The sequence below is a fragment of the Terrapene carolina genome, unplaced genomic scaffold, assembly GCF_002925995.2.
Source record: "Terrapene carolina triunguis isolate 2854851 unplaced genomic scaffold, T_m_triunguis-2.0 Scaffold113, whole genome shotgun sequence".
NCBI lineage: Eukaryota > Metazoa > Chordata > Testudines > Emydidae > Terrapene > Terrapene triunguis.
In genome coordinates this window covers 3234950-3260563 of record NW_020664464.1, presented here as the reverse complement: position 1 = coordinate 3260563, position 25614 = coordinate 3234950, and the positions used below count along the sequence as shown (strand labels likewise).

Below are 25614 nucleotides of genomic sequence, written 5' to 3'. Positions count from 1 at the left end.
AGCATTACTGAGAGCAGAATTTGTTCCTTTGCATTTATACAGCACTTCATATCTTCAAAACATGGTACAAACATTAACTAATCATGTTTTATACTCTGCTTATCAACATATCTGACTTCATTGTTACAGAATCTGAGATATTGCCAATCTACAGGAAGTACCTTTGCAGTGACTTATAGTATGACCTTCAATTCTTAATAGTTTAGAAGCAGCTAAGCATTCTTTCAGAATCTCCAAATATTATATATGGCTGACATACCAACACAGGAAAAATAATATCGACATTTTAGTGAGGAATTTGAAAAATCCAGGAACATATACACCTCTACCCCAATATAACGTGACCCAATATAACACGAATTCGGATATAACGCGGTAAAGCAGCGCTCGGGAGGGGGGGGGGCGTGGGGCCGCGCACTCCAGTAGATCAAAGCAAGTTCAATATAACACAGTTTCACCTATAACGCGGTAAGATTTTTTGGCTCCCGAGGTCAGCGTTATATCGGGGTAGAGGTGTATGTTTAAATGTTCTCATTAAAGTAAGTTTGCACTAGAAAATAAAGTTCATTCTGTTTCCTAATATACTTTATTAATAAAATGATAAATTCCCAGAACCTTCACTATGTACATTCACAACTCCGTCCACACAAAATAAAAAGCTTCAACTTCCCCTTCTCTTCAACAACTAAAAGTTAGGGTTTATCTGGTGCTAGATGGCAGGAATTGAAATCCAAAAGCATCTTTAGAAAAACAATTCTAGCCACAAGTTATTTTTTTAAGAGGCCAAGAATAGAGATGGAGCCATTTCGATTTAAAGCCAGTTCTGAACCACAATGTATATACCCATTCTTCCAAATTCTTATTCTTCAGACTCTAAATTCTTAAAACACTAGTTGGAAAGAATAACAAGTCTGAAAACAGTTTCCCTAACAATAACACAAGGAAATCTTGAGATCTTGCCCATACTGAATATTGCCCAGGCAATCTTGTCTGGTACTAACAGATTCTATCACATTTGATCCATGCAGATTTGTGGCAGACTTTTGCAACATGCTGAACTTTTAAATTAAAAGCAGCATAACTGCTTTACTTTATATGCAGTGGAGCCATAAAGACAAATGTTCTTTTTAATATACAAGTTTCCAAAGAATGAGCTTGGTTCCAACACAAGTTACTTCAAAAACCAAGAGTTTGTCCTTAAAATATTTTAAAATGTTTGGTAATATTTCCTGAAATGTTTTAAAACAAAATCATTGTATTAGACAGATCAGTGGGAAACCATAGAATGAGATTATCTGAGTCTGAAAAAAAAATAGACATTGAGAAGGTCTAACTTTAAAACAAAAGAATGAGAGAAAGTACCGGTAATTATGATACAAGAGACTAAAAGTATTAACATTTCTCCCACTGACAATTTCAGTTCAGAAAAAGGACAGCTTGGTAATAAAATATATCATATATATTTCAGTTTTTAGCCAGAGCTTTCTGCTTTAAACAACAAAAATGATAAAAAAAAACTCTTCAGCATGAAAAAACCAAGACCACACTCTACCTATTCCAGCTTCTCAAATAAAAAACAAAAGTCTTCAGAGAAAAATACTAAAATGAGTTAAAAAAAAAAATCTAATCCAGAAAGGGGCTTTGAATACCTCTCCTGAAGAAGCCTTTTAAAAGGGGGCTTGCATATTTCTGCCTCTTCAAGGCAATCTTGAGGTTTTGAGTCACTCAGCAGCTTTTTCCACCTAACCAATATGTTCCTTGCAGTCATACTGCAATGCTAGTTTCGAGGGCTCCTTTCGGCTTTACCATAAACTATATTCAGGATTTTCTTCCGAAGTCTTAACCTCTCAAGTGGCAAAAAGCATATACGTGTAATTTACACCCTCCTAAGCAAAGTAAAAAAAAAAAAAAAAGGGAGATAGGGGGAGGAAAAAAGAGCAAGAGAGAGAGATGACATGGCGAGCGTATGTACTCATCCAGGTTCCATTGAGAAGCATCACAGCCAGCAGCTCACCGCCTCTAATTTTACACTAATAAACATCAGCCAGCTATTGGCAGTGGCCAAAGAGGCACTGTTGCATTCCTGTCTTACGGGTTCTGTGGGGTTTAGAGAGGATGGCTTAATTTAGAGCAAGTGTCCCTTAGTACCTTGACTTTAGATGGAAGAAGTTGGTCTCTTCTCAGGAAAGAGAGGAGCTGGGAGGAAACACTCAATTGAAACAGCCAATCCAGGAGGGTACAGAGTAAAGTTTTTGCTGAAACAGGTTTATTAGCTTACCAGTTTTTGAAGGGGCATTGTTAGCAGTCTGAATAAGAAATATGACTCAGCAATACTGTGTTTTATTTGAGTCATTAAATAATCTAAATAAATACAAACCCAGGGATCATCAACCATTTGGTTTATTTAAAAAAAAAAAAAAAAAAACCACTTGTGACCAGTTTGTTTGCTGGGGTTAGACAAAAGTGAAATGAGTAATTTACCATTCCCGTCCCCTTATGAGGTCTTGCAGTTGTACCTGCAGTGGCCTACTAATACAATTTTGAGACAAGTGGGAGAAAGACAAGGGACAAGTAACGATAGAAGTAAAGTATTAAACATTGGAAAGAGCAGACATGAGAGCAATGCAAGAAATCCAAAGATTTGCATGAGTGGTGGAAGTCATAAGAACATAAGAATGGCCATACTGGGTCAGACCAAAGGTCCAATCCAGCCCTGTATCCTGTCTACTGAAAGTGACCAATGCCAGGTGTCCCAGAGGGAGTGAACCTAACAGGTAATGATCAAGTGATCTCTCTCTTGCCATCCATCTCCACTCTCTGACAAACAGAGTCTAGGGACACCATTCCTTACCCATCCTGGCTAATAGCCATTAATGGACTTAACCTCCATGAATGTATCTAGTTCTCTTTTAAACCCTTATAGTAAACTCCTGTTCTGTGACTTTATGCTTGAAAAGGTCTGAGCATAAAATCCGGGGTGGGGAAAGTAATCAAATTGGGACCGTGTTCCTCATGGGTGGATATATATAATGTTCCTCCTACCAAGTTTCCCTTTTCTTTAATTGACTGCAACAAGCCTGCTGATCCTTCTGATGCAGACTCTTGCTGCAGCTCACTGACTAGCATGATTCCTCTCAGCAGCAAGATGGCATCCTCCCTGCTATGTATAGTGTAGACATAGCCTGAGGCACAGAGGTGAAGTAACTTGCTCAAAGCCATACTAGCAAGACAGTGGCAGAGCTTTAGGGCTGGTCTATACCGGGGAACTTGCAATCGGCACACCTACATCTCTTAGGGTGTGAAAAACCCACTCTCCTGAGACACATAGTTACGTCAACCTAACCTGCGCTGTCGACAGCACTAGGACGATGGAAGAGTTTTTCCTTTTATGTACCTCTGAGGAAGGTAGATTAACTATGCTAATGGGGGAACCCCTCCCGTAGGTGTAGGTAGCATCCAGGCTGAAGCGCTATAGCCATGCAGCTGCACCATTGCAGCTGTGCCTCTGTAGCAGTTTAAATGTAGACATACCCTTAGATTAGGCCTACAGTGCAATCAAATCATTTTCATAACATTCTTCAGCTTTTTATATAGTAAAATATACAATGTCATCTGCTGGTCCAATAAAGCAAGTGCCACAGGGCTTCTCTCTTACCTTTGCAAGTTCCTCCTGTAATTCTTTGCAACTTTTTTCATTATCCTGGAGTCTCTCAGAGAGATGTGTAATTACTTTCTTCTTTTCCTCAATCTCTTCATTTAGTTGCTTGTTTGTAGAAAAATACTCTTTTTCGAATCTGAAAAGTTTCAGTGTTAGAACAGGTTTTTCAAATATATTTTTGTCAACCAACATTATATACTTTTAAACACAATTGACAGATGTACTATATATCGTGTTTTCATGCCATAAGGCTTTAAAACTTGCCTTTACTTTTTTTCATAAAAAAATCCACTCCTTAAATGAAAGCCTTTATAGAAATAGTACCTCCCCTTAAGATAACCAGGTGTTTGTACTGTGCCTGCAGTCATAAGTAAAATAGGTTTAGTGGACTTGATGTGGCCTCTAGATTACATTTAATGAACAAAATTCACCACAGTTCAATTACCACAGAAATTGACTCTTATTCAGTCTCCAGGCAAGTCTTGCCTAACCAGCTTTGAATTAAAACGTAACAGTAGCACCCACAGTGTCTATATGAAATCTGGTTATGTTCTATTCTAAATTGTGGGGCATAGGATTTTAATGTCAAACAGATGTTCAAACAATCATCTACCAATGGTTGAATTCTAAATGCTAGGGACATTATTACCCTCATTACTCACTGTCACTGGAAGTGATGTCCAGGAGTTCGGAGTGAGAAATCCCATCCTATTCCTTGCTTTTAGAATTTTAACAGTGGGATCTTCCCCTGAATTTGTTTGTTTGTCTATTTGCTGTAAAGAATGTTTATGCTTTATGAGCCATCCAAGACAGACTTGTGGGACAAGGGAAATCATCACCGAGAGAAGGAAAGTTGTTCCGTGGTGGAAGTTTGTGGCTTGGGAGAGAACCCAGACTGTTGACTCTGTCTAGGGCAGAGGACCACAGCCTTGAAGTGCGAGAGAGTCAGGGCTCTCTGCACTTTTCGTCAGAGGGAATCCTGGGAAATGCAGTCCCAAGTCCCAGAGGATGACGAGACTTGTAGGCCTCCACAGCAAAGCATAATGGGAAAGGGGGTGACAAGATAGTAGCAGTCATCTTCTCCCTTATAAGAGGGAGGTTGAAGATGCCAACAGCCCCTCTGAGTCAGGGAAACTCTACTTGTTTGCTTTTGACTTTAATCACCAGATCTTTGGGGAGAGTCTGGAAACTCAGGAATAGTTGGGAGGAAGGAACTCTGGTAAGGGTCTGTTTCTTTTAAACTTTATTACAAGACTTGCAGTTTGTCTGTTTGACTTTAAACTGGCACTTCTCTTGAGTGAGTTTGGGTTCTCTGGAGGAAGAACTTACCTTCCCAATCCTAGGGAGGGCTGTGTTTGTTTGTAAAATACTCAATTGGCAAAAGTCATGCTGATACAGCAGCTAATAAAATTGCCCAGATCAGCAATTGAGGTGAAACAGTAGAACACCACTGTTTAGTTCTGATGCTAGAGTCGATAATTCTTTCTCCATGTCTAACGTACTAACCAAGTATGTTAATTAAGCTCTAAAATGGTTATGCCATTTGTATCTGGCTATTTTATTTTGGTTTTCTAATTTTTTTTTTTTTACAATTGAAATATATAATTAATAAAGGTTTAGTACTTAAAATCTATAGCTCAATATCTCTAATTCTAGTGGTGTCATAACTGTAACAGTTATGTCCTCTCACAATCCAGTGTTAGTTTATCAAAATAAAGTTGATTATTAGCCAGTCAAAATATATTTCCAAATATTTCTAAAAGTAATTCTAGATATAAAAAATTGCTGCTCCCTAAGGAAAAATTGGCTATTCATTTTTTCCTGTTTTTCTAATTTCTTTCCAAGCTTAGGTTTAAGGCCAAAAAATATTATACTTTTATTATGGTTATGCAAAAACCTTTGTTTTTCAATTTAAAGAAAAGCAGGTCTCTTAATCTAGATAAAGATTCTGATATTGATCCAACAGATTATTAGATCCGAGACAGCTGAATGCAATTTAATTTTTATTTAATTATTCTTGTGAACAATTACAATATAACAGAACACTGAAATTTGTGTAAATCTGTTTTTTCTAAAGATATTTTGAAAGACAGCTAAAAACATGGTTATGAATTTTTTTTTATAATTGTTGTCAATATTTGGTATAATGATTTAGTGTAAATTATAAATTTAAAAATAAATTTGGCCCTGGTATGGAGTAGATTACATTTAACAAACAAAAAATTCACCACTTCCATTAGCTCCGAAGTTGCCTCAAGACTGAAGTCTTGCCGGTTTTAACCATTATTAAATTAATGTGCAACAGTAGAACCCAAACTATCCATATATTGTGTATTAAATCTGGTTGTGTACTATTCTAAGTTGTGTGTTGTACAGTTTGAACAATTTGCAAAATTTCAAACAGATGTTCAAAGAATCATGCAAACGTGGTCTAATTCTATAAGGTTTAATTTTTATTCTTAAATCATTATTATAATTTTTGTTTCCAGAGCACATTCAAATATCAAAGCAATTAAAACATTAAGACTTAACATCACTGTTATATTGGTATGTATTATTCCCATTTCACAATCCCATTCCCATTTTACAACCATGTAAATAGAGGCACAGACAAGTTAAGTGACTGCTCAAGGCCACCGAGGAAGTCAATAAAACCCAGACTTTGAATGTCAAGCCCCATGCTGTAATCACTAGACAACATTCCATATTCACATCTAATCAAATAATGCTATTGTACTATGTCCACAAAAATCTATTAATAAACACATGTATGGTCTGATGTTGCAAGGCTCTGAGATGCCTCAGGTCCCAGTAAAGACAACAGGAGTTGAGTGTGCATAGCACTTGCAGGTGCATGTCCCTACTAACAATAATTGCCAAGGCAGAACCCACAGAGTTACTTTAATAAAACAAAATTCATGGAAAGTCAAACAGTACTGTATCCAAGCCACTTTTTGTTTTATTCTCAGAACCCAATTTTATGTGTGGAACAATTTAGGTGATCTTAACCCCTTTTTCGTTTATAAAATAAAAGCGCCTGTGAATTTTTTCCATTATCCAACTTTTGCTTCTAGATTGGTAAAGCAAGGTCCATAACTATTTTTTTGCATCCTGTTTTAGCGTAAGAGATCTGATAGTTTGGAACACTAAATGTGAAGAGAAAAAACAGAGGTGTAGCAAATAGCAGATGGGACCTCTTTCAAATGACCTAGATCCGATACTGGCCTTCCCTTTTTTCTCCTCTTTGCAGTGAAGCATGCTGAGGAAGCCAGGGATACAGAGTCCTTTCTCTACACCACCCTATCCCATTCTGAAGTCATGCCAGAGTCCAAGATTAGGAAACATTCCAGAGGTAAGCATTTCGTTTTACTTTTGGATGTTTGCTTGGTCTCAATAGACTTCTGATGTAAAATGGTGGTGGAGAGGACAAACCAAAAAAACAGAAGAATTGTAGCATGGAGGGGGGGAAAAAAACAGATGACCACAGTCAGTGGGCAAACCCGATGGCAACAAGTTAGGCTGTTATGGATCATTAAAGAGCGTTCTAATGCAAAGGTACTACTTTACTTGCCTCCTGTCTTCATTTTCTAAATATTCCCTTTTGATAACTCCGGACCTACTGATTACCAAAAAATCACAAACTTCCATGGTGGCAACCATGTTTATATAAAAAGGCTGTGAATGGGAGAAAGGAGGTTCATGCGATAGTTGCATGAACCACCTCCCCTACACATCTGTAATTATATAAGATCCCTGTGGCAATTACAGCAGTTTCTTAAATGAAAAAATATGTATGTATTTTTAGATATCTTTTCATAAGATTTAGCAGATGAAAGCATGGAAAAGGAACAAGCAACATGTGACCACCTGCAAGCGTTCCACAGATCACAGCTTAGGAACCTCCGATCAAACACAATATTTGTGCAGTTTGAAAACAGCTGGGGGGGAAAAGTGCGTACTAGAAGAGTATGACATTTTTAAGAAAACAGAACAGTACAAAGCTGCTAGGAAAATTATACTGAAAGACTAAATATTTCCTGGAAGAAGTAAAAAATACCTAAGGAAAGGATAGTGGAAAGAGAAAGCCTCTGGAAATTTTTACTAAAGCAGTAAAATATTTTCCTTTAACAGTCATATTAGGACAGCTAAAACAATAAGAGATAATTGGTTTCCTAAGTTTCGTGGACTTCAGTGGATTCTACAGTGTTCTAGGTACCAAGAGGGAGGAGGACTGGGGACTGGAAGATGAATTACTCAAGCTAAAACATTAGGAGCCTAAAGTCTCTGCCATGTAGCCTCACCAATCTCCAGCCTTAAAATCACTTTCTTGGTTGATTCCAAGATCTTGACTGAAATAATCTAAGGCTTGGTCTACACTCACCCCCCAAATCGAACTAAGGTACGCAACTTCAGCTACGTGAATAACGTAGCTGAAGTTCGAAGTACCTTAGTTCGATCTTACCTCGGTCCACATGCGGCAGGCAGGCTCCCCCGTCGACTCCGCGGTACTCCTCTCGTCTAGCTGGAGTACCGCAGTCGACGGCGAGCACTTCCTGGTTCGACTTATCGCGTCCAGACAAGACGCGATAAGTCGAACCCAGAACTTCGATTGCCAGCCGCCGAACTAGCAGCTGGGTGTAGACATACCCTAAGAGTTGGATTCACAGACTTGATACCACATACAATGATAAGTTAACGGGGAGAGTAAGAGCAAAGTAGCATTGACAGATAAACTAATTAACATAATCTTTGACTAAAGCAGTCACATATGTTTATAAATGGGTTATCTCATAAAGGAAGTTTAATGCATAGCACAAAGTTCATCAATATTTAGATCAAAGACTAAGATCTAGAGCATGCATTCTACTTCTTATCCCAAATTTATTATGCCATAAATTGTAAAACGATCAAATCCATACATTTAATGAAGTTTTACACAAGGTGAAAAGGAAAGCATCAAAACAAGTTAAAATATTGCAGAAATCTCCCAAATGAAAACCAATTAGCTCATGTAGGAAGTCACTGAGACAAATCAATACTACAGTGTATTTGGGAGGCGTCACCATTTGTAGAACAATGAATTTTTGCAAAATATTCATGCCTGCATGGAAGTTAACAGCAGAGAGCAGATTCTTGGGATAGTTGAGTTCCTTGGTTAACTCCACCAAAGATACACCAGGGATAAATTTGGTCATTTGTGTTTAAGAAAGGGAGCCCCTTTGGTACTGAAACCCCCCTAAGACATTCTAAAGTGGGCAGGCACCAACCAGAGAGGCTCATTCCCCAGTTTTAAGTGACACCTGGAGCATGCAATCATATCAAACAAAAGGTGTATTGTGAAGAGGAGTTCAAGCTTACACTATGCACAGGATACAAACAAAATAAGTGCATAAGCACTGAAAGTCTGTTTGTGCTGATTATAGACACCCAATATGTTTCCTTTAGCAACTGTTCAAAGCTATTTTCTGTAGTAACTGTACATACTGTAAATAAAAGATACTTTACTAATCCCAACTCCATGTCTGTACACACTCACTCTTTTTCCAAAAAGGAAAGAAATCATACCTTGGGATCAAAGTTTTCTAACCACTCAGAAGTTGAGATTTTACTAATTTTGAGATTCTGAGCCACATAGAACCATAATGGACCATTAGAGAAGCTCTAACAAAATTATAGGCTGAAAGGGGAAAGAATTCTTTGAGACAAGAGCAGAGTGACGAAGAGGAGTCTATAGAATCAAAGATTTCTCTGAAAACTGCAAGATCGCTGGATAAATTTGGAAAAATGAAACTTCATCAATATTCTTAGGTGACCATGGTTTAGATAAGCTGATTTGAGGGGCTTTATTTTGTCCAAAACTAGAGCTGAGAAGACATGCTGTCCTTGTAAAGTTTGGGTGAGAAAATGTAACATATTACGGTCATACAATAACATCTGGGCCACGGGCTCACGGAATCTAACTCTGCCCTACTGTGTAAGATCCAAAAAAATCCTGGAAGTGTTGTATTTGATGTTACAGACAGAATGGCCAGGGGGAGGTGGCTCTGGCCAAGCTAGAATGAGCAGGTGGTCATCCAGGTAATGGAAAATATGAATTCACCCTTTCCTGAGGGCAACAACCATGATCATCATGATTCAAGAGAGTCTGGGGTAGTGTTGCCTCTAATTTTTCCCACTTATGGGCAGAATAAATTTTGTTTTGTGCACCAATATGGAGGTGATGTGTGACGCATCACCTCCTTATTGGTGCACAAAACAAAATTAATGTGGCGGAGGTGGGGCCAAGGGGTTCAGAGTGTGGGATGAGGCTCAGGTCTGGTGCACAGGGCTAAAGTGTGTGGGGGAGGGGGAGTTGAGGATTCTGACTGGGGGTACAGGTTCTGGGGTGGGGCTGGGGATGAGAGGTTTGGGGTGCAGGCTGCCCCAGGGCTACAGCAGGGAGAGAGGACTTCCCCCAGCTCTCTCCCCCCACAGCAACACCTGGGCTGGGGGGGAGAGGCACCTCTCCCCGCCGTGGCAGTTCTGGGGCTGGGGCTCGGGCTGGGGCCAGGGCCAGGACCGTGGGATAGGTGCCTCTCCCCCAGTCACTGGAGGTCCAGGCTAGGCCTGGGCGGAGAGGCAGCTATCTTTGCAGATCCAATAACCACCCAAACACACCAAAAAATCTCTTATCTACAGCCAGACACACAGACACCACAGAATATGCTCTGGGATATACACCTTAACTCACTCAAAACAACATTTACCAAACAACAACACTCCACGAGAGAAGCAGATTGCATCATGGAATAAGCCACCCAAATACCCAGAAAAAACCTGCTTCAAGTTTCCCAGGCCTGAAGAGCTCCGTGTAAGCTCAAAAGCTTCTCTCTCTCACCAACAGAAGTTGGTCCAATAAAAAATATTACCTCACCCACCTAGTCTCTCTAATATCCTGGAATCAACATGGCTACAACAACACTGCATACAAAAGCTAAGAGGCATTCCTCGCCATGAATAATCTGCAGCTTCTCTATGAAAATCTGTAAATTAGAATTTCCCTAACAAAAATAAATCCATATTAACTTGCTAAGATGAAAAAAAATGTTGTCACATGCACCGCTGCTAGCAAGCGTCCCAATATGAATGTTTTGCAAATGATCCATATAACAATAGGTTACATTTCTCTATCTTCCCACAGTGTGTATATGTACCAGCACTGATGGAATGTCAGGCCTGTTCAAGTGTGTGTGATCATGTCATCTTCTAGTGACTGCAACCTAAGAAGGATGTAAATTATAATACTACACACATTGTTACTGCTGGCTTACAATACATTTAGTAGATAAATAAACTTACATATTGAGTTTTTCCAAGCTCTCTTGGGCATTACGTTTCTCTCTCTCATATGCGTTTTCCACCTCTTTGAACTCTTTCTTGATCATTTCCAAATCAGAAAGAGCTTCTGCTTGGCTGGCTTTTTCTACCTGCAAAGCTCCTTCAAGGTCTCGAATCCTTAACTACCAAATGATAAGAAAGCAATTAAAGCAAGTTAGGGAAAGCTATCATTAATCTTCAGCAGTGTTCTCTTTTGCTGTGTCTGTGTGTGAGTGAGGGAGCACTGAGCACACAAAGGGATATGAATACCTACCATAAAGAGCAGAGAAAAATAAAAAGATATAAGGTGCTTTTACTCAGACTACTATACTTTGGTGGAATTTAGATTTTATTAATTAAATTAAGTACACTGGTAAGGTTTGTCAGAGGTTTTCTATTTTTTGTACATGAAACCAGTTCCATTAAAACATAAAGCACAGGATTAATAGTGAAGATTAGAGTTCCATACAATGGAGAGCAGAAATGTGACAACTCCATGTGCATCAATTCCTAATAGAAAATCTTACCAGTCTTAAATTTGCCCTCCCAATTCAGTTATATTTTGTAAAGGAGGAAAATTTAATATATTTTTTCTTTATTCTTTTTTATATTAGTGTAATGGTCATTTTAAAAAGTGTTTCCAGTGAGGACTAGAGGGTACAAGAACAAGAAAATAAAATGACAGTCCGAATGCAAAAAGAGCACAAATAATGAAAAGCATAAATTTTGAAAATGAGTTCAGCACCTTTTTAAGTTTCCTTGTTTGTTCTTTAAAGTAAACTGTGATTAACTATTTATTTGAAAGACCGTCTAGAGCAAGCTGAGTATAATATAAAATTTGAATTTTGACGAATATATAGCAAGCTTGCTCACGTTTATTATCTGCCAATACTGTACTACCATTTTGTTTGAAGTTCAAATCTGCTCACTGAAAATCATATTTAAACAGTAGTTTCAGAGAGAACTACCGACTGAGTTACATAGTTTGTTGCTCCCATGAAACAGTTGCATATGTGCTTTACATCTTCATTCAGTTCCATCAGCAATCCTGGCAAAAATATAATTATTGGGTATTTATAACAGTAAAGGAATGTTTTAATAGTAGGCCATTTTCTTTTGACAGTTTTGCCACAATTTTTTAAAAATTCCCCTACAGTCATGCAATAACTAGTACACATTTAGGCCTTGTTTCTGCAAAAACTTCTCCATAGGCTGCCAGTGTACATAGTCCTACTGAATTGGGACTACTCACATATATAAATTTAAACACAGGCATAAATCTTTTCAGGATTGGGGCCTTACAGATCTACTAGCTGCTCCATCATAAACTGTGGAAATTCCACAAATATTTGACACTGGTTTACCTGGATAATTTCAGAATTAAATTTGGATTCCAGATGTGCTGCTCTCTCTGCCTCAATATTTTCTTCCAATTTCTTCACTCTCACAGTAGCTGCCTAAAAATATGAAAAATATTTACATTCCCAAAAGACAGATATTAACTTAAATAGGACTATGATTTTAAAAAGGATTTTCAAGGTGTAGGATTCTTTAGGTAAACACTATTTTATTATACTAGGAATCCACACTCCCTGCCATTAGGCTATTTTGGTTTTTATCCCTGCTACATGTTTATTTAAACAAAATATATGCACAGATATCAAAAGAATGGAATTTAGCTAAATTCACCAAAAACAACTAAAAAAAACCCCCACACACCCAGTACTGATAAATTATTTTTCTATTTAATTACTGTGTTCCATACAAAAAAATCTATTACTAATGCAATATTAATATTGAGAAATGAGGCACTCAGAAGTCAAATAATGAGCAGATAAGACTGAAAGCTCAACATTCTGTATTACTAAGAAATTGCCAATTGAACACAATATAATACAGTCCAGACAGAGATTTGCAGTATAGAATGTACAATCTTCATTTCAGTGATGAGATAGTTAAGACAGTATGATTTGTTTGGGAGGGACTATGGTTAATGTCTGGGACCGCAGAAAAGAGATTTTGGTGCTAATCAAGATGCTATAAATAAACTGCTATGCGATTACCAACAAATCACAACTTCTTTGCCTCAGGATGTTATGAAGCCTATATAATATTTCTAACATGCTATCTAATTGTAAAGTATTATTAGGGCTTGGGTCCTTGTCCTATGATCATTCTCCTAGGCTTTAGTGAGGAGAAGAGGAAGTGGATAACTTGTTTAGCAAATATCCTGGCTGTTTAAAACCCATTTTGATTAGTTATCTCACTTTGCAATTGAACCTGTACACACATGTGCAGCACATCTATGCTGAATGTTATAGTTCAAGTGTTAATGGGATTTTCTATTGCACTTGTGCCCGAGTACAATTTCAAACGTTCACAACTTTATTTCTAATAAATTTCCCCCCCGATATTTAGCAAGGCACATACAACTCATTATGAACTATGTCCATACCAAATTTCTACTTTCAAATTTATGTAGCTTGTTGGGGGGGCGAAATTGACCTTTAAAAGGAACAATGATATATACCAGGGAGGAAGAGGCAGTGTGAATTTTATGTATATTTTAAACCGTTGTGTGACTCAAAAAATTAATTAATTAAATAAGAAAAACCTGAAGAATTCTCTCTCAAAATCATCATTAAATAAAAACAAAACAAAATAATCATTGACATTTAGGCAGAGACCAAGCTTGGAAAATTTCAGCTGAATAGGTGAATATTTTAGAAAATAAATGACTGAAGTCTTGGTATAATCTAAACTGATTTGCAACCTTAACTATATTGTTTTCTACCACTACTAGGGTCTTTCACGTGGATGGATGATTGAATCCAGTGAAGGAACAAATCCTACAACTATTTTGTGGCCTCAAGTTCAGCACAACTGTCAAAAACTCCTTCTACCACTAGCTGGTCTCAAATTTCCTTCTTCACACCTAGTGCAATCAAGAGAAAAAAGAGAATGTTGGAGGACTAGGTTTTAATCTAACCACACAGGAAGTCACACAACTGTATTCACTGTTAGTGATTTTGGAAAGGTAAGACAAAATAGCAAATATTTTTGACTTTTTCTGGATTCAGAATATTTAGGATTGTCAGAAGAAATTGAAATATTAACAAGTGTTTTACAGAAGCTCCTAGGAGTGAGTGAAATTTTTTTGACTACTTCATATTTGCATATTACAGGTTCCTTGGAGAACACACAAAAACCAGAAAGTTCTGAAGCTGGTGCCTAATCCTGTTGAAGACCTAAAGCTGGAATGAACACTAGAGTACTGTAAGTAGCTTTCCAAACGTACTCCATAAGTAGGGTTTCCAAATGTCCAGTTTTTGACCGGAATGCCCGGTCGAAAAGGGATCCTGGTTAGTGTGCTGACCAGGCCGGTAAAAGTCCAGTTGGCGGCACAGTGGGGCTAAGGCAGGGGCCCTGCCTGCCTTGGCTCCATGTGGCTCTCAGAAGCAGTGGCATGTCTCCACTCCGGCTCCTAGGCATAGGGGCCAGGGGCCTCCGCGCACTGCCCCCACCCAAAGCGCCGATTCCCAGCTCCCATTCGCTGGGAACGGCGGCCAATGGGAGCTGCAGGGGTGGTGCCTGCGGACGGGGCAGCATACAGGGCTGCCTGGCTGTGCCTTCATGTAGGAGCCAGAGGAGGGACATTCTGCTGCTTCCGGGAGCTGCCTGAGGTAAATGACGCCCAGTGCCTACACCTCTGACTCCCTCCCGTGCCCCATCTCCTTGCCCCAGCCCTGATACTCCCTCGGTGCCAGCCCGGAGCCCCCTTCTACACCCGAAACCCCTCATCCTCACCCCACCCCAGAGCCCGCACTCCCAACCAGATTTCTCATCCCCCTGCATCCCAACCCCCTGCCGCAGCCCTGATCCACTTCCTGCACCCCAAATCCCTCACCCCTGAACCTCAGCCCCCTGCCCCAGCCCGGAGCCCCCTCCCGCACTCTGGACACCTCATTTCTGGCCCCACCCCAGAACCCACACCCCCAGCCCAGAACCCATACCCGCTCCCACACCCCAACCCCCTGCCTCAGCCCAGAGCCCCCTCATACTCTGAACCCCTCAGCTCCCCCCCAGCCTGAAGACCCCACTGCACCCCAAATCCTTCATCCCCGGCCCCACACCAGAGCCTGCACTCCCAGCCGGAGCCATCCCCACCCAAACCCCACCCCCTTGCCTCAGCCCGGAGCCCTCTCCCGCACCCTGTACTCCTCATATCTGGCCCCACCCCAGAGCCTGCAGCCGGAGCCCTCACTCCCTCCTAAACCCCAACCCTCGGAGCCAGCCCGGTGAAAATGAGAGAGCGAGTGAGGGTGGGCAGAGCGAGCAACAGAGGGAGGGAGAAATGAAGTGAGTGGGGGCGGGGCCATGGAGAAGGGGCAGGGCTTCAGAGGATGGGCGGGCAAGGGTATTCAGTTTTGTGCGAGTAGAAAGTTGTCAACCCTATCCATAAGAAAATCCACAAACTGTGCATAGGGTCAAAATTTACATCTGCCCAGGAATTTTGCCTTATTTACAAAGAAATTCACAGTCAAACAAATTCCAACACAAGCCTTCTCCCCAATGCTAGCATTCCTCCCCAAAGATAGTTCAGTCCAGATCCTGGACCCTTTCATCCTCTCCAGAGAGCAAATCTTTTCACTTTCCCTTACACCTACAGTACAGTTAATGAGATACCTGCAACAGTGAGTTAGGAAGATTTGCTTAACATCTCCCAGCATTTCCATGCAACACCGTGCTAGTGCAAGAGAACTAGAAAGAGTAACTTGCTTTTACAAAAATGTCAAACTGGTGAGTCTAGTTTCCTTATACAAACTGAGACAGTAAAAAAAGTAAACAAACAGTATACATAATGAAAAGTAAATTAGGTGCTAAGGTGTTATTAGCAAGGCCCTGTGCACACTGTGGAAAGATGGATATAAACTGCGAACTGGAAATCTGAGAGACAGGTAAGTACTATTATACTCATTTTGATGACTGAGCCTATGTACAGAGACTTACCCAAGATCACACAGTTACTTGGCAGAGCTGGAGATAGAATCCAGGAATCCTGACCCCCAATTCTGCTTTTAGTCACTATTTCCTTGTAAAATTTAGTTTTTAATGAAAAAATGCTTCCAAAAAAACAGGGTGGATAAAAATCAATGATTTAAAAAAAATCTGATTTTTGTATTTAAAATTGAATTTTTTTTGATAAAATGCTTTTTGAAGAAAAAACTTATCTTAATTAAAACTATTATAGCTCAAAGATCTCTCATCATGGAATAGGGATTATAAATTCTAATTCTATAGTATGAGACAATATATTCATGTAATGTTTAAGAAAAGTTTTGTAAATGAGTTCCAATAGTTCATGGAACTAGTTAGGGACCCAATCTTATGGAGTTCCAGGGGCTTCTGTATAGATTTAGGTTAATCTTTCTATCTACCCAATGGGACTCAGTGCTCAGTCTAGAAGATACCATCAGAGACGCTTAGTTTTGAAGTTCTCAAACTGTGGATTTGTGTCTCCAGAGATAACATGCTTATTAACAGCAAAAATGTTTTTAAATAAATAAATTATATAGAGAGGTGAGAAATAACAGACCTCAACCCTACTGTCCCTCTGCAAATTTGTGTACACAGAGAGTCAATCCCTTACCTCTCTCTAAAAGTGCAAAGTTTCAAGAAGTTAAATGAATAGAAGATTGTTGGGGGTGGAATAGATCTGGACAAGGAGAAGAAGTCTGGAGATAAATATGAGAAGGGAGGGACGGGCAGTAGAAAAGCATATTCCAGAAGTCTTGAGCAGCATATTCCAGAAGTCTTGAGGTCTGAGTGTAACCGTCATTGATTTGAGATTTACCATACCATTCTCTCACTAGAAGGGAAAATCTATAATGGCAGCAGGCAGTAAAAGAGACCCAATTTGGGACTATTTTAATTAAGTTTCTCTACCTGTGGGTAAGACAGGCATGCATGCAAAATGCAAACAGTACAACAAAGAAATGCAAGGCCTGGTTGCCCGAATGAAACAACATAATGAGAAGTGTTCCTTCTCAGGAGGAAGCTGCGTTGAAGATGATGAAAGAAACATGTCTGAACATGCAGGATCTTCAGGTTGGTAAACTTTTTTATTTCATACTTCTTTCTTAAGTACTGCCTGTCTTCCTTCTGGACTATTCTTGAATTCTCATGTTTGAGCAAAAAATATAGTTGTTACTCTATGGGACTATCATTTTAGATGCAGTTGTGATAAAAAATAAATAGCTGAAATAGGTAGATCTTCCTTTTACAATTTCACCTTTAAAGGGGGAGGGATAGCTCAGTGGTTTGAGCATTAGCCTGCTAAACCGAGGGTTGAGAGTTCAATTCTTGAGGGGGCCACTTAGGGATCTGGGGTGAGACAGTACTTGGTCCTGCTAGTGAAGGCAGGGGGCTGGACTTAATGACCTTTCAGGGTCCCTTCCAGTTCTATGAGGTAGGTAGTACTGAGTGTCAGTGAATGCAATCAGTAATACTAAATAAGCAGTATGGTAATAATTAAATAACTGCATTGACTTATTTTGTTTAGGAGAATCCATCCTCAACATACAGGATTCTGAAGACTATCCACCTTCAAGATCACCATCATTTTCTATAGTTTCAGAATTATCTGCCAATGATAGTGTTTCAGTCACATCATGTATGTCACATAGCCACCTGTAGCAAAAAGAAAAAATAATCTCCATCATCCAGAAACCACCATAGATAAGTTTGTGATAAGAACCAGCAGATTACAAAAAGAGGTAATTGATGAAAAAATTGCCCGGTTTGTTTACACAACAAACTCTCCTTTCCGTATGATTGAGAATCCTCCCTTCATTAACATGGTTCAGTCATTAAGACCAGGATACAGTCCACCCAACAGAGCAACTGTTTCAGACAAATTGCTGGATAAAGTGTAAGAAAGAGAAATTGAGCAGTGTGCAAAAGGTCTAGAGGGTAAAATTGTTAACCTGAGTCTTGATGGGTGGAGCAATGTCCACAATGATCCTATTGTATGTGCTTGTGTGACAACAGAAGAAGGGAATGTCTTCCTTACAGAAACAATTGATAATCAGGAAATGCACACACAGCAGAATACTTACAAGAAGTAGCAGTAAAAGCTATAACAAACTGTGAAAAAAAAATTCAAATGTCTAGTAAGCAGCTTGGTCACAGACTGCTGCAAATGTATCCAAGATGAGAAGAAATTATTTAGAAGAGAGTGAAGAGAGTCCCAAGCTAATAACATACAGCTCAAGTGCTCATTTGATGCACCTCCTAGCCAAAGACTTCAGTGTTCCAGAAATAAAGACTAATGTTGTTGAAACTGCAAAATACTTCCGTAACAACCACTTTGCAGCAGCTGCTCTGAAAAAAGTGGGAGGAACCAAGCTAACTCTCCCACAAGACGTGCGATGGAACTCAGTAGTGGACTGTTTTGAGCACTATATCAAGAACTGGCCTAATCTGATGACAGTTTGTGAACAAAATCATGGAAAATAGATGGCACTGTCACAGCCAAAGTTTTCAACATTGGGTTTAAGAGAAATGTTGAACACATGCTGAGTACCCTGAAACCTATTTCTGCAGCTTTGAACAAAACGCAGGGAAATAGCTGTTTTATTGCTGACATTGTTGAAATTTGGAAGGAACTGAGTGAGATCTTAAAAAGAGAAATATGCAATGACAGAGTTAAATTACAAGCATTAAAAACCCAATGGGACAAGCACTATCTCCAGCTCATTTTCTTGCAAATATTCTCAATACTTGGTACCAGGGTCAAACCTTAACTGCTGAAGAAGAGGAGTTGGCTATGACATGGACATCCAGCAATCATCCCTCCATAATGCCAACTATAATAAACTTCAGATCTAAAAGTGAACCATTCAAGAAATATGTGTTTTCTGATGATGTTTTAAAGAAAGTCACACCAGTGAACTGGTGGAAATCACTTAAGCACTTGGATTCAGAGACTGTTGAAGTGATAATCTCACTTCACCGGCAGAAGCAGCTACTGCCGGTGTAGAAAGAATATTTTCTTCCTTTGGACTAATTCATTCCAATTTGAGAAATCGTTTGGGACCTGAAAAAGCAGGAAAGCTTGTTTTTCTTTTCCAGATTATGAACAAACAGGAAAATGAAGGTGAAGACGACTGAGTTAGCTGCAGAAGCCAATATTTTAAGTTTCTCATGTTGACCTGGCTGACATAGTTGATTAATTTTTTTTTAATATTTCATTTAACTATTTGTTAAAAACAATTTTAAGAAAAACAAACATGATTTTAAAAAACTTGAATGTTTAAATTCAAAAATTCATATGCTTGTTTTGTTAAAATATTATATGTTTGTTGTTGGAAGAAAAAAAATCCAGAATACATAATGTTGTTGTTTTAGTTAAATAAAACAATTTAAATGCCTGTTTGGTGATGTTCTCCTCCTAATACAGCATGGCAAGAAAATCCTCCAAATATTAATGATTAACATGTTGAACTGTGGTAGTTCACCTCCCAATGACTTCATAAATATCTGCTTCAATTACCTTTGGTCAATGAAATAACCAAACAATCATTCATTTTCTGATATAGCTGTAAAACTAATCTGAAAAGTTTTCAAAATAAATCACTTTAAAAATGTATAGGGTGTGCCTTCTAAAAATGAAACCTACATCTATCTCTGAGTTGTGAAGAATATGTATTAAGGATATAACAACCAACAAGAATTCACTTTTATGGAGAAATCCATGATTAAAGCGAGTCTTCCTGACTAGTGATTTAAATCATTATTTAAATCAATTTGATATTAATCAAATCCACCTTGCAAAAAAACAACCCTTCTACCAGTGGACTGGTAAACTTATTGTTTAAACAAGTTCATTGAGGCTTCAGAATGCAGCAACAGTTGCTGAGAGTTGTACTGCACTTTGATTCACAATGAATTACTAGTGAAGGACAACATGGGAACTTCAGTAACTTAGCTCACCTGATGATCTAGGGCTTCTAGAAAGACAAGATAAGGGTTGCAAGGCACCCCTCAGAAAGTTTCCTTCAGGACCACCCACAGGGTATCAAGCCTGCCAAGCCAATGCACGGTAATCTATTTGATAGGATACGTAAAAGTCAAAGTAATTAGGTCAGATTTAAAAAAAAATCATGAAAGCTGGAGGGATATTTCCATTTACAGCCCATACTCCTTGAGGAGTCTCAGCATCTAATGGCCAAGTCATGGGACATTTTTTTAACCTTATAAGAGACCCACAGTTAGTTCAAAGAACAGGAGTACTTGTGGCACCTTAGAGACTAACAAATTTATTTGAGCATAAGCTTTCGTGGGCTACAGCCCACTTCTTCGGATGCATAGAATGGAACATATATTGAGGCGATATATATACACTGTGGCAAACCCAGGGCAAACAGCTACAAAGAGGGTAGTAATCAGTCCCAGGGGGTTAAAAAGGCCTCTCCCAAGCCACTGAGGAGAGAGAACCATGGGGAAATAAGGTTCAGCTGGGCAAGGGGTTACTAGGGAACTAATTAGGTTCAGCTGGCTCCAACTGCTTGGGACCTTTTTAAACCCTCCCTGGCGTGGGGGGGGGGGGGGGGGAAGAGAGAGTGAGAGAACCAGGGAAGCTGCCAGGAAGTTAGGAGCAGCAAGGCTCTGAACCCTTCCTGCAAGGAAGGCTGCACTCTATCCCCAGAAGGGAAGATAAACAAGCACAAGGGGCTGACTGAGAAAAGGAATAGCCAAACCCTGTGCTACCTGCAAGGATTTGCCTTGCCCAAGCCTGTGTCTCCAAGGCTAAAAAGGACTGAGCCTGCTGAGGAGAAGAAGGTACTTTGCCACAACACATACAGAGAGCGTGAAAAGGTGGAAGTTGTCTAACCACTCCTGAAGGCCAAATAAGTAAGAGGAAAAAAAAACTTTTGAAGTGATAATCAAGATAGCCTAGTACAGACAGGTTGATAAGAAGTGGGAGAGTACTTACCTGGGGAGATAGATTCAATGTTTGTATCTCCCCAGGTAAGTACTCTCCCACTTCTTATCAACCTGTCTGTACTAGGCTATCTTGATTATCACTTCAAAAGTTTTTTTTCCTCTTACTTAATTGGCCTCTCAGAGTTGGTAAGACAACTCCCACCTTTCACGCTCTCTGTATGTGTATATATATTTCCTCAATATATGTTCCATTCTATGCATCCGAAGAAGTGGGCTGTAGCCCACGAAACCTTATGCTCAAATATATTTGTTAGTCTCTAAGGTGCCACAAGTACTCCTGTTCTTTTTGCGGATACAGACTAACACGGCTGCTACTCTGAAACCTGTCATAGTTAGTTCAGCTAATTATGATTTGGCAGCCTCCAACACATGAAATATTGGGGATTCACCATAGTTTTGTGTAAAAAAACAAATATCCTGAAATTTATGAACTGACAATTCTGTTTCTCATACAAGAAGAATAAATACACATTTCCCACGACTGTTTGTCAAACAGCATTCCCACCCAGTTTTTTAGCACCTGTACACAGCACAAGACTTTATTCACAGACTGCTGTTTATTTCCCAAGAAATCTCCTTTCCAGACCAAACACTGCTAAGTCGAAACGGAAATAAAAGGCACAATTCCAGAAAAACTTTCTGGACCAAATAGATCCCTGGTGTAATTAATTTGCCTAATGTGTGTGCGATGCTATGTATAAGAATGACCATTTGGTATTATTATTGCTACCAGAATTACAACAAATCTTGTACAAAGTACCATATGTCATGTAAGGTATCAATGGAAAAGTTATGATTTGCTAAGTATGTTTATCTGGTTTATATGCATGTATCATCTTTGTACTGAAGTTATGAATATTGGCTATGTACTTGTACCTTATGCATATGATGTATTCCTGGGCGACACCCCCGAGACAGAATTTACATCAAGGCTAGACAGCTATGTGTTGATGGCCCATCAAAGACACTCAGCTTGCATAATGGCCCATTGAAGAAACTCATCCTGTCCAGACAGCCCTTCCTGAGGATGTCTCAGACACCCAGAGACCAATGACCGCCCCTATGAGTCAGCAAAGCATGTGAGGACATGTGATGAGGACATGTGACCTGAGACTCCATCTTCTCCCAGTAATTTTCCATACTCATGTGACCCTGGACTCCATCTTGGGACAAAAACAACAAGGAGTCTGGTGGTACCTTAAAGACTAACAGATATATTTGGGCATAAGCTTTCGTGAGTAAAAACCTCACTACCCCCTGATACTTGACATCTTGGGACAGTATCTGTCAATGCACATGGGCTGTGGGCTTTGTTTGGGACAGTAAATTTCCATGCACATGGCAGAGGCTATAAAAAGGCACCTGAAACATCTCCATTTTGTCTTCATTTTCTGCTTCATTGCTCTGGATTGGATTTCTAACAAGGAAGCTTTAAACAAGGAGTGATGACCCCCAATCTGTTTGGGTGATTCCACAGAGACTTTTCCAAACCAGCAGTTTATTCCATCACTCCTACAAACCTGATATAAGGACTTTGCAAATCACTTTTATGTATATGATTCCTTAACCATTTATAACTCTTTTCTTCTATTAATAAATCTTTAGTTAGCTGATGGAGGATTGGCTGACAATGTGATATTTGGGTAAGATCTGAAATGTATATTGACCTGGGGAAATGTGTCTGATCCCTTGGGATTAGAAAGAACCTCACATATGGTGAAATAGATTTTCAATAACCTATCACTATATTAGATTGGGTTGCCTGGATGGGAACCAAGGGCTGGAATGCCTAAAAGGGACTGTATTTGGCTTCTGGTTCAGTGTGGTACTGCAGAAGCTAGATTGTTACTGGATTGGTGAATCTAATTACACAATAAATCACCAGTTTGGGGGACTGTCTTCCCTATTTCTTGCAGTCTTCCCTGAGTGTGACATTTTCAGCATGGCCGATCCCAGGCATGCGATCACAGTGTGTCTCAAGATACACAGAAATTTTAGAATAGAAATGAGGATCAGCCAAGTTTTCTATTTCAATTTTTGGTGGCCACTTCATGCACTTGACTTCAGTAGGACTCCAGGTAGATGCAAAGATCCACCACACAGAACTCATTTCAGGATAGGGGCCTAAAAATGACTGGAGAATTGCTAATATACTTCCTATTTTTAAGAAAGAGGAAAAAAAAGGATCCAGGAAACTATAGGCCTGTTACTTTGACTTCAATTGTATGCAAGGTCTTGGAACAAATTTTGAAAGAGAAAGTAGTTAAGGACATAGAGATGAATAGTAATTGGGATAAAATACAACATGGTTTTAAAAGGTAGATTGTGCCAGACCAACCTGATTTCCTTTGAGAAGATAACTGATTTTTTAGACTTAGGAAATGTAGATCTAATCAACTTGGATTTCATTAAGGCATTTGATACAATTCCACATGGGAAATTAGTTAAATTGGAGAAGATGGGGATTAATATGAGAACTGAAAGGTGGAGGACGAACTGGTTAAAGTGACAACTACCACAGGTCATATTGAAAGGTGAATGGTCAGGCAGGTTACTAGTGCAGTTCTTCAGGCATCGGTCCTTGGACCAAATCTTATTTAACATTTTTTATTACTGACCTTGGCACACAAAATGATAGTGCACTAATAAAATTTGCAGATGACACAAAGTTGGAAGGTATTGTTAATACAGAGGAGGACCGGAATATCATACCAGAAGATCTGGATGACCTTGTAAACTGGAGTAATAGAAATGGGATGAAATTTAATAGTGCAAAGTCATATATTTAGGGACCACCAACAAGAATTTTTGCTGTAAGCTGGGAATTTATCAGTGGGAAGTGATAGAGGAGGAGAAAGACCTGGGCGTATTGGTTGATCACAGGATGACTATGAGCTGTCAATGTGATACGGCCGTGAAAAAGGCTAATGCATCAGAAGGGGTATTTCCAGTAGAGAAAGGGAAGTGTTAGCACCATTATACAAGGCACTGGTGAGACCTCTGAATACTGTGTGCCGTTCTGGTGTCCCATGTTTCAGAAAGATGGATTTAAACTGGAATCAGTGCGGAGAAGGGCTACTAGGATGATCCAAGGAATGGAAAACCTACCTCATGACAGGAGACTCGAAGAGCTTGGTTTGTTTAGCCTAACCAAAAGAAGACTGAGGAGAGATATGATTACTCTCTATAAATTCATCAGAGGGACAAATACCAAAGAGGGAGAGGAGTTATTTAAATTAAGTGACAATGTGAACACAAGAACAAACGGATATAAACTGGCCATCAACAAGTTTAGGCTCGAAATTAGGCAAAAGTTTCTAACCATCAGAGAAGTGAAATTCTGGAACAGTGGGGACAAAATACCTAACTGGCTTCAAGACTGAACCTGATAAGTTTATGGAGGGGATGGTATAATGGGACTGCCTACAATGGCATAGATTCATAGACTTAAGGTCAGAAGGGACCATTATGGTCATCTAGTCTGACCTCCTGCACAATGCAGGCCACAAAATCTCACCCACCCACTCCTGGAACAACCCCCTAATCTATGTCTGAGTTATTGAAGTTCTCAAATCGTGGTTTAAAGACCTCAAGGTGCAGAGAATCCTCCAGCAAGTGACCCATGCCCCATGCTACAGAGGAAGGTGAAAAACCTCCAGGGCCTCTGCCAATCTTCCCTGGAGGAAAATTCCTTCCCGACCCCAAATATGGCGATCAGTTAAACCCTGAGCATGTGGGCAAGACTCACCAGCCAGCACCCAGGAAAGAATTCTCTGTAGTAACTCAGATCCCACCCCATCTAACATCCCATCACAGACCATTGGGCATATTTACCTGCCCATCGGTGACTACCAGTAGCAAAAATTCCCAATGGCCAGAGACGGGACACTAGATGGGGAGGGCTCTGAGTTACTACAGAGAATTTTCCTACGTATCTGCCTTGTGGGTCTTGCCCACGTGCTCAGGGTCTAACTGATCGCCATATCTGGGGTCAGGAAGGAATTTTCCTCTGGGTCAGATTGGCAGAGACCCTGTGGGGAGGAGAGGTTCGCCTTCCTCTGCAGCATGAGGCATGGGTCACTTGCAGGTTTAAACTAATGTAAAATTGTGAATTCTCTAACTTGAAGTCTAAGTCATGATTTGAGGACTTCCGTAACTCAGCCAGAGGTTAGGGGTCTATTACAGGAGTGGGTGGGTGAGATTCTCTGGCCTGCAATGTGCAGGAAGTCAGACTAGATGATTACGATGGCCCCTTCTGACCTTAAAGTCTATGAGAATATAACAAATTGATAAAACACAGTAAATTCCATGTAATCTATCAATCATTTTCAATGAAAAATGAATCATTAAACAACAAATGTATACCACAAACAGGGAAAAAAAAGTTTTTTTTAAAACAAACTACAAAAATAATTGCAAAGTTGTCTGTTAGATTATGCTTGCTATTTTCTAATGAATGACTGTCTGCCACATATCCAGCAGAGGGCACTAAAGGAACACTCATATGCAACAAAAAATTCCTCACTGCATTCCAAAAATAATAAAATAGAAATAGGTTTAAAGTCTCTCTTATTTACATTTTAACCCCACTA

General features: G+C 39.6%; 1 protein-coding gene across 2 annotated transcripts in view; it reads right to left on the bottom strand.

Annotated features, from left to right (window-relative positions):
* CCDC171 (coiled-coil domain containing 171) overlaps positions 1 to 25614 on the bottom strand; it is a 215773-nt gene that overhangs the window by 148693 nt on the left and 41466 nt on the right. For both annotated transcript variants that reach the window (XM_024211088.2, XM_029911722.1), the window contains 3 exons: positions 12379 to 12471; positions 10997 to 11157; positions 3656 to 3794 (listed from right to left, as the gene is read on the bottom strand). In XM_024211088.2, the coding sequence (XP_024066856.1) occupies positions 3656 to 3794; positions 10997 to 11157; positions 12379 to 12471 (393 nt within the window). The remainder of the gene's footprint in view (positions 1 to 3655; positions 3795 to 10996; positions 11158 to 12378; positions 12472 to 25614) is intronic.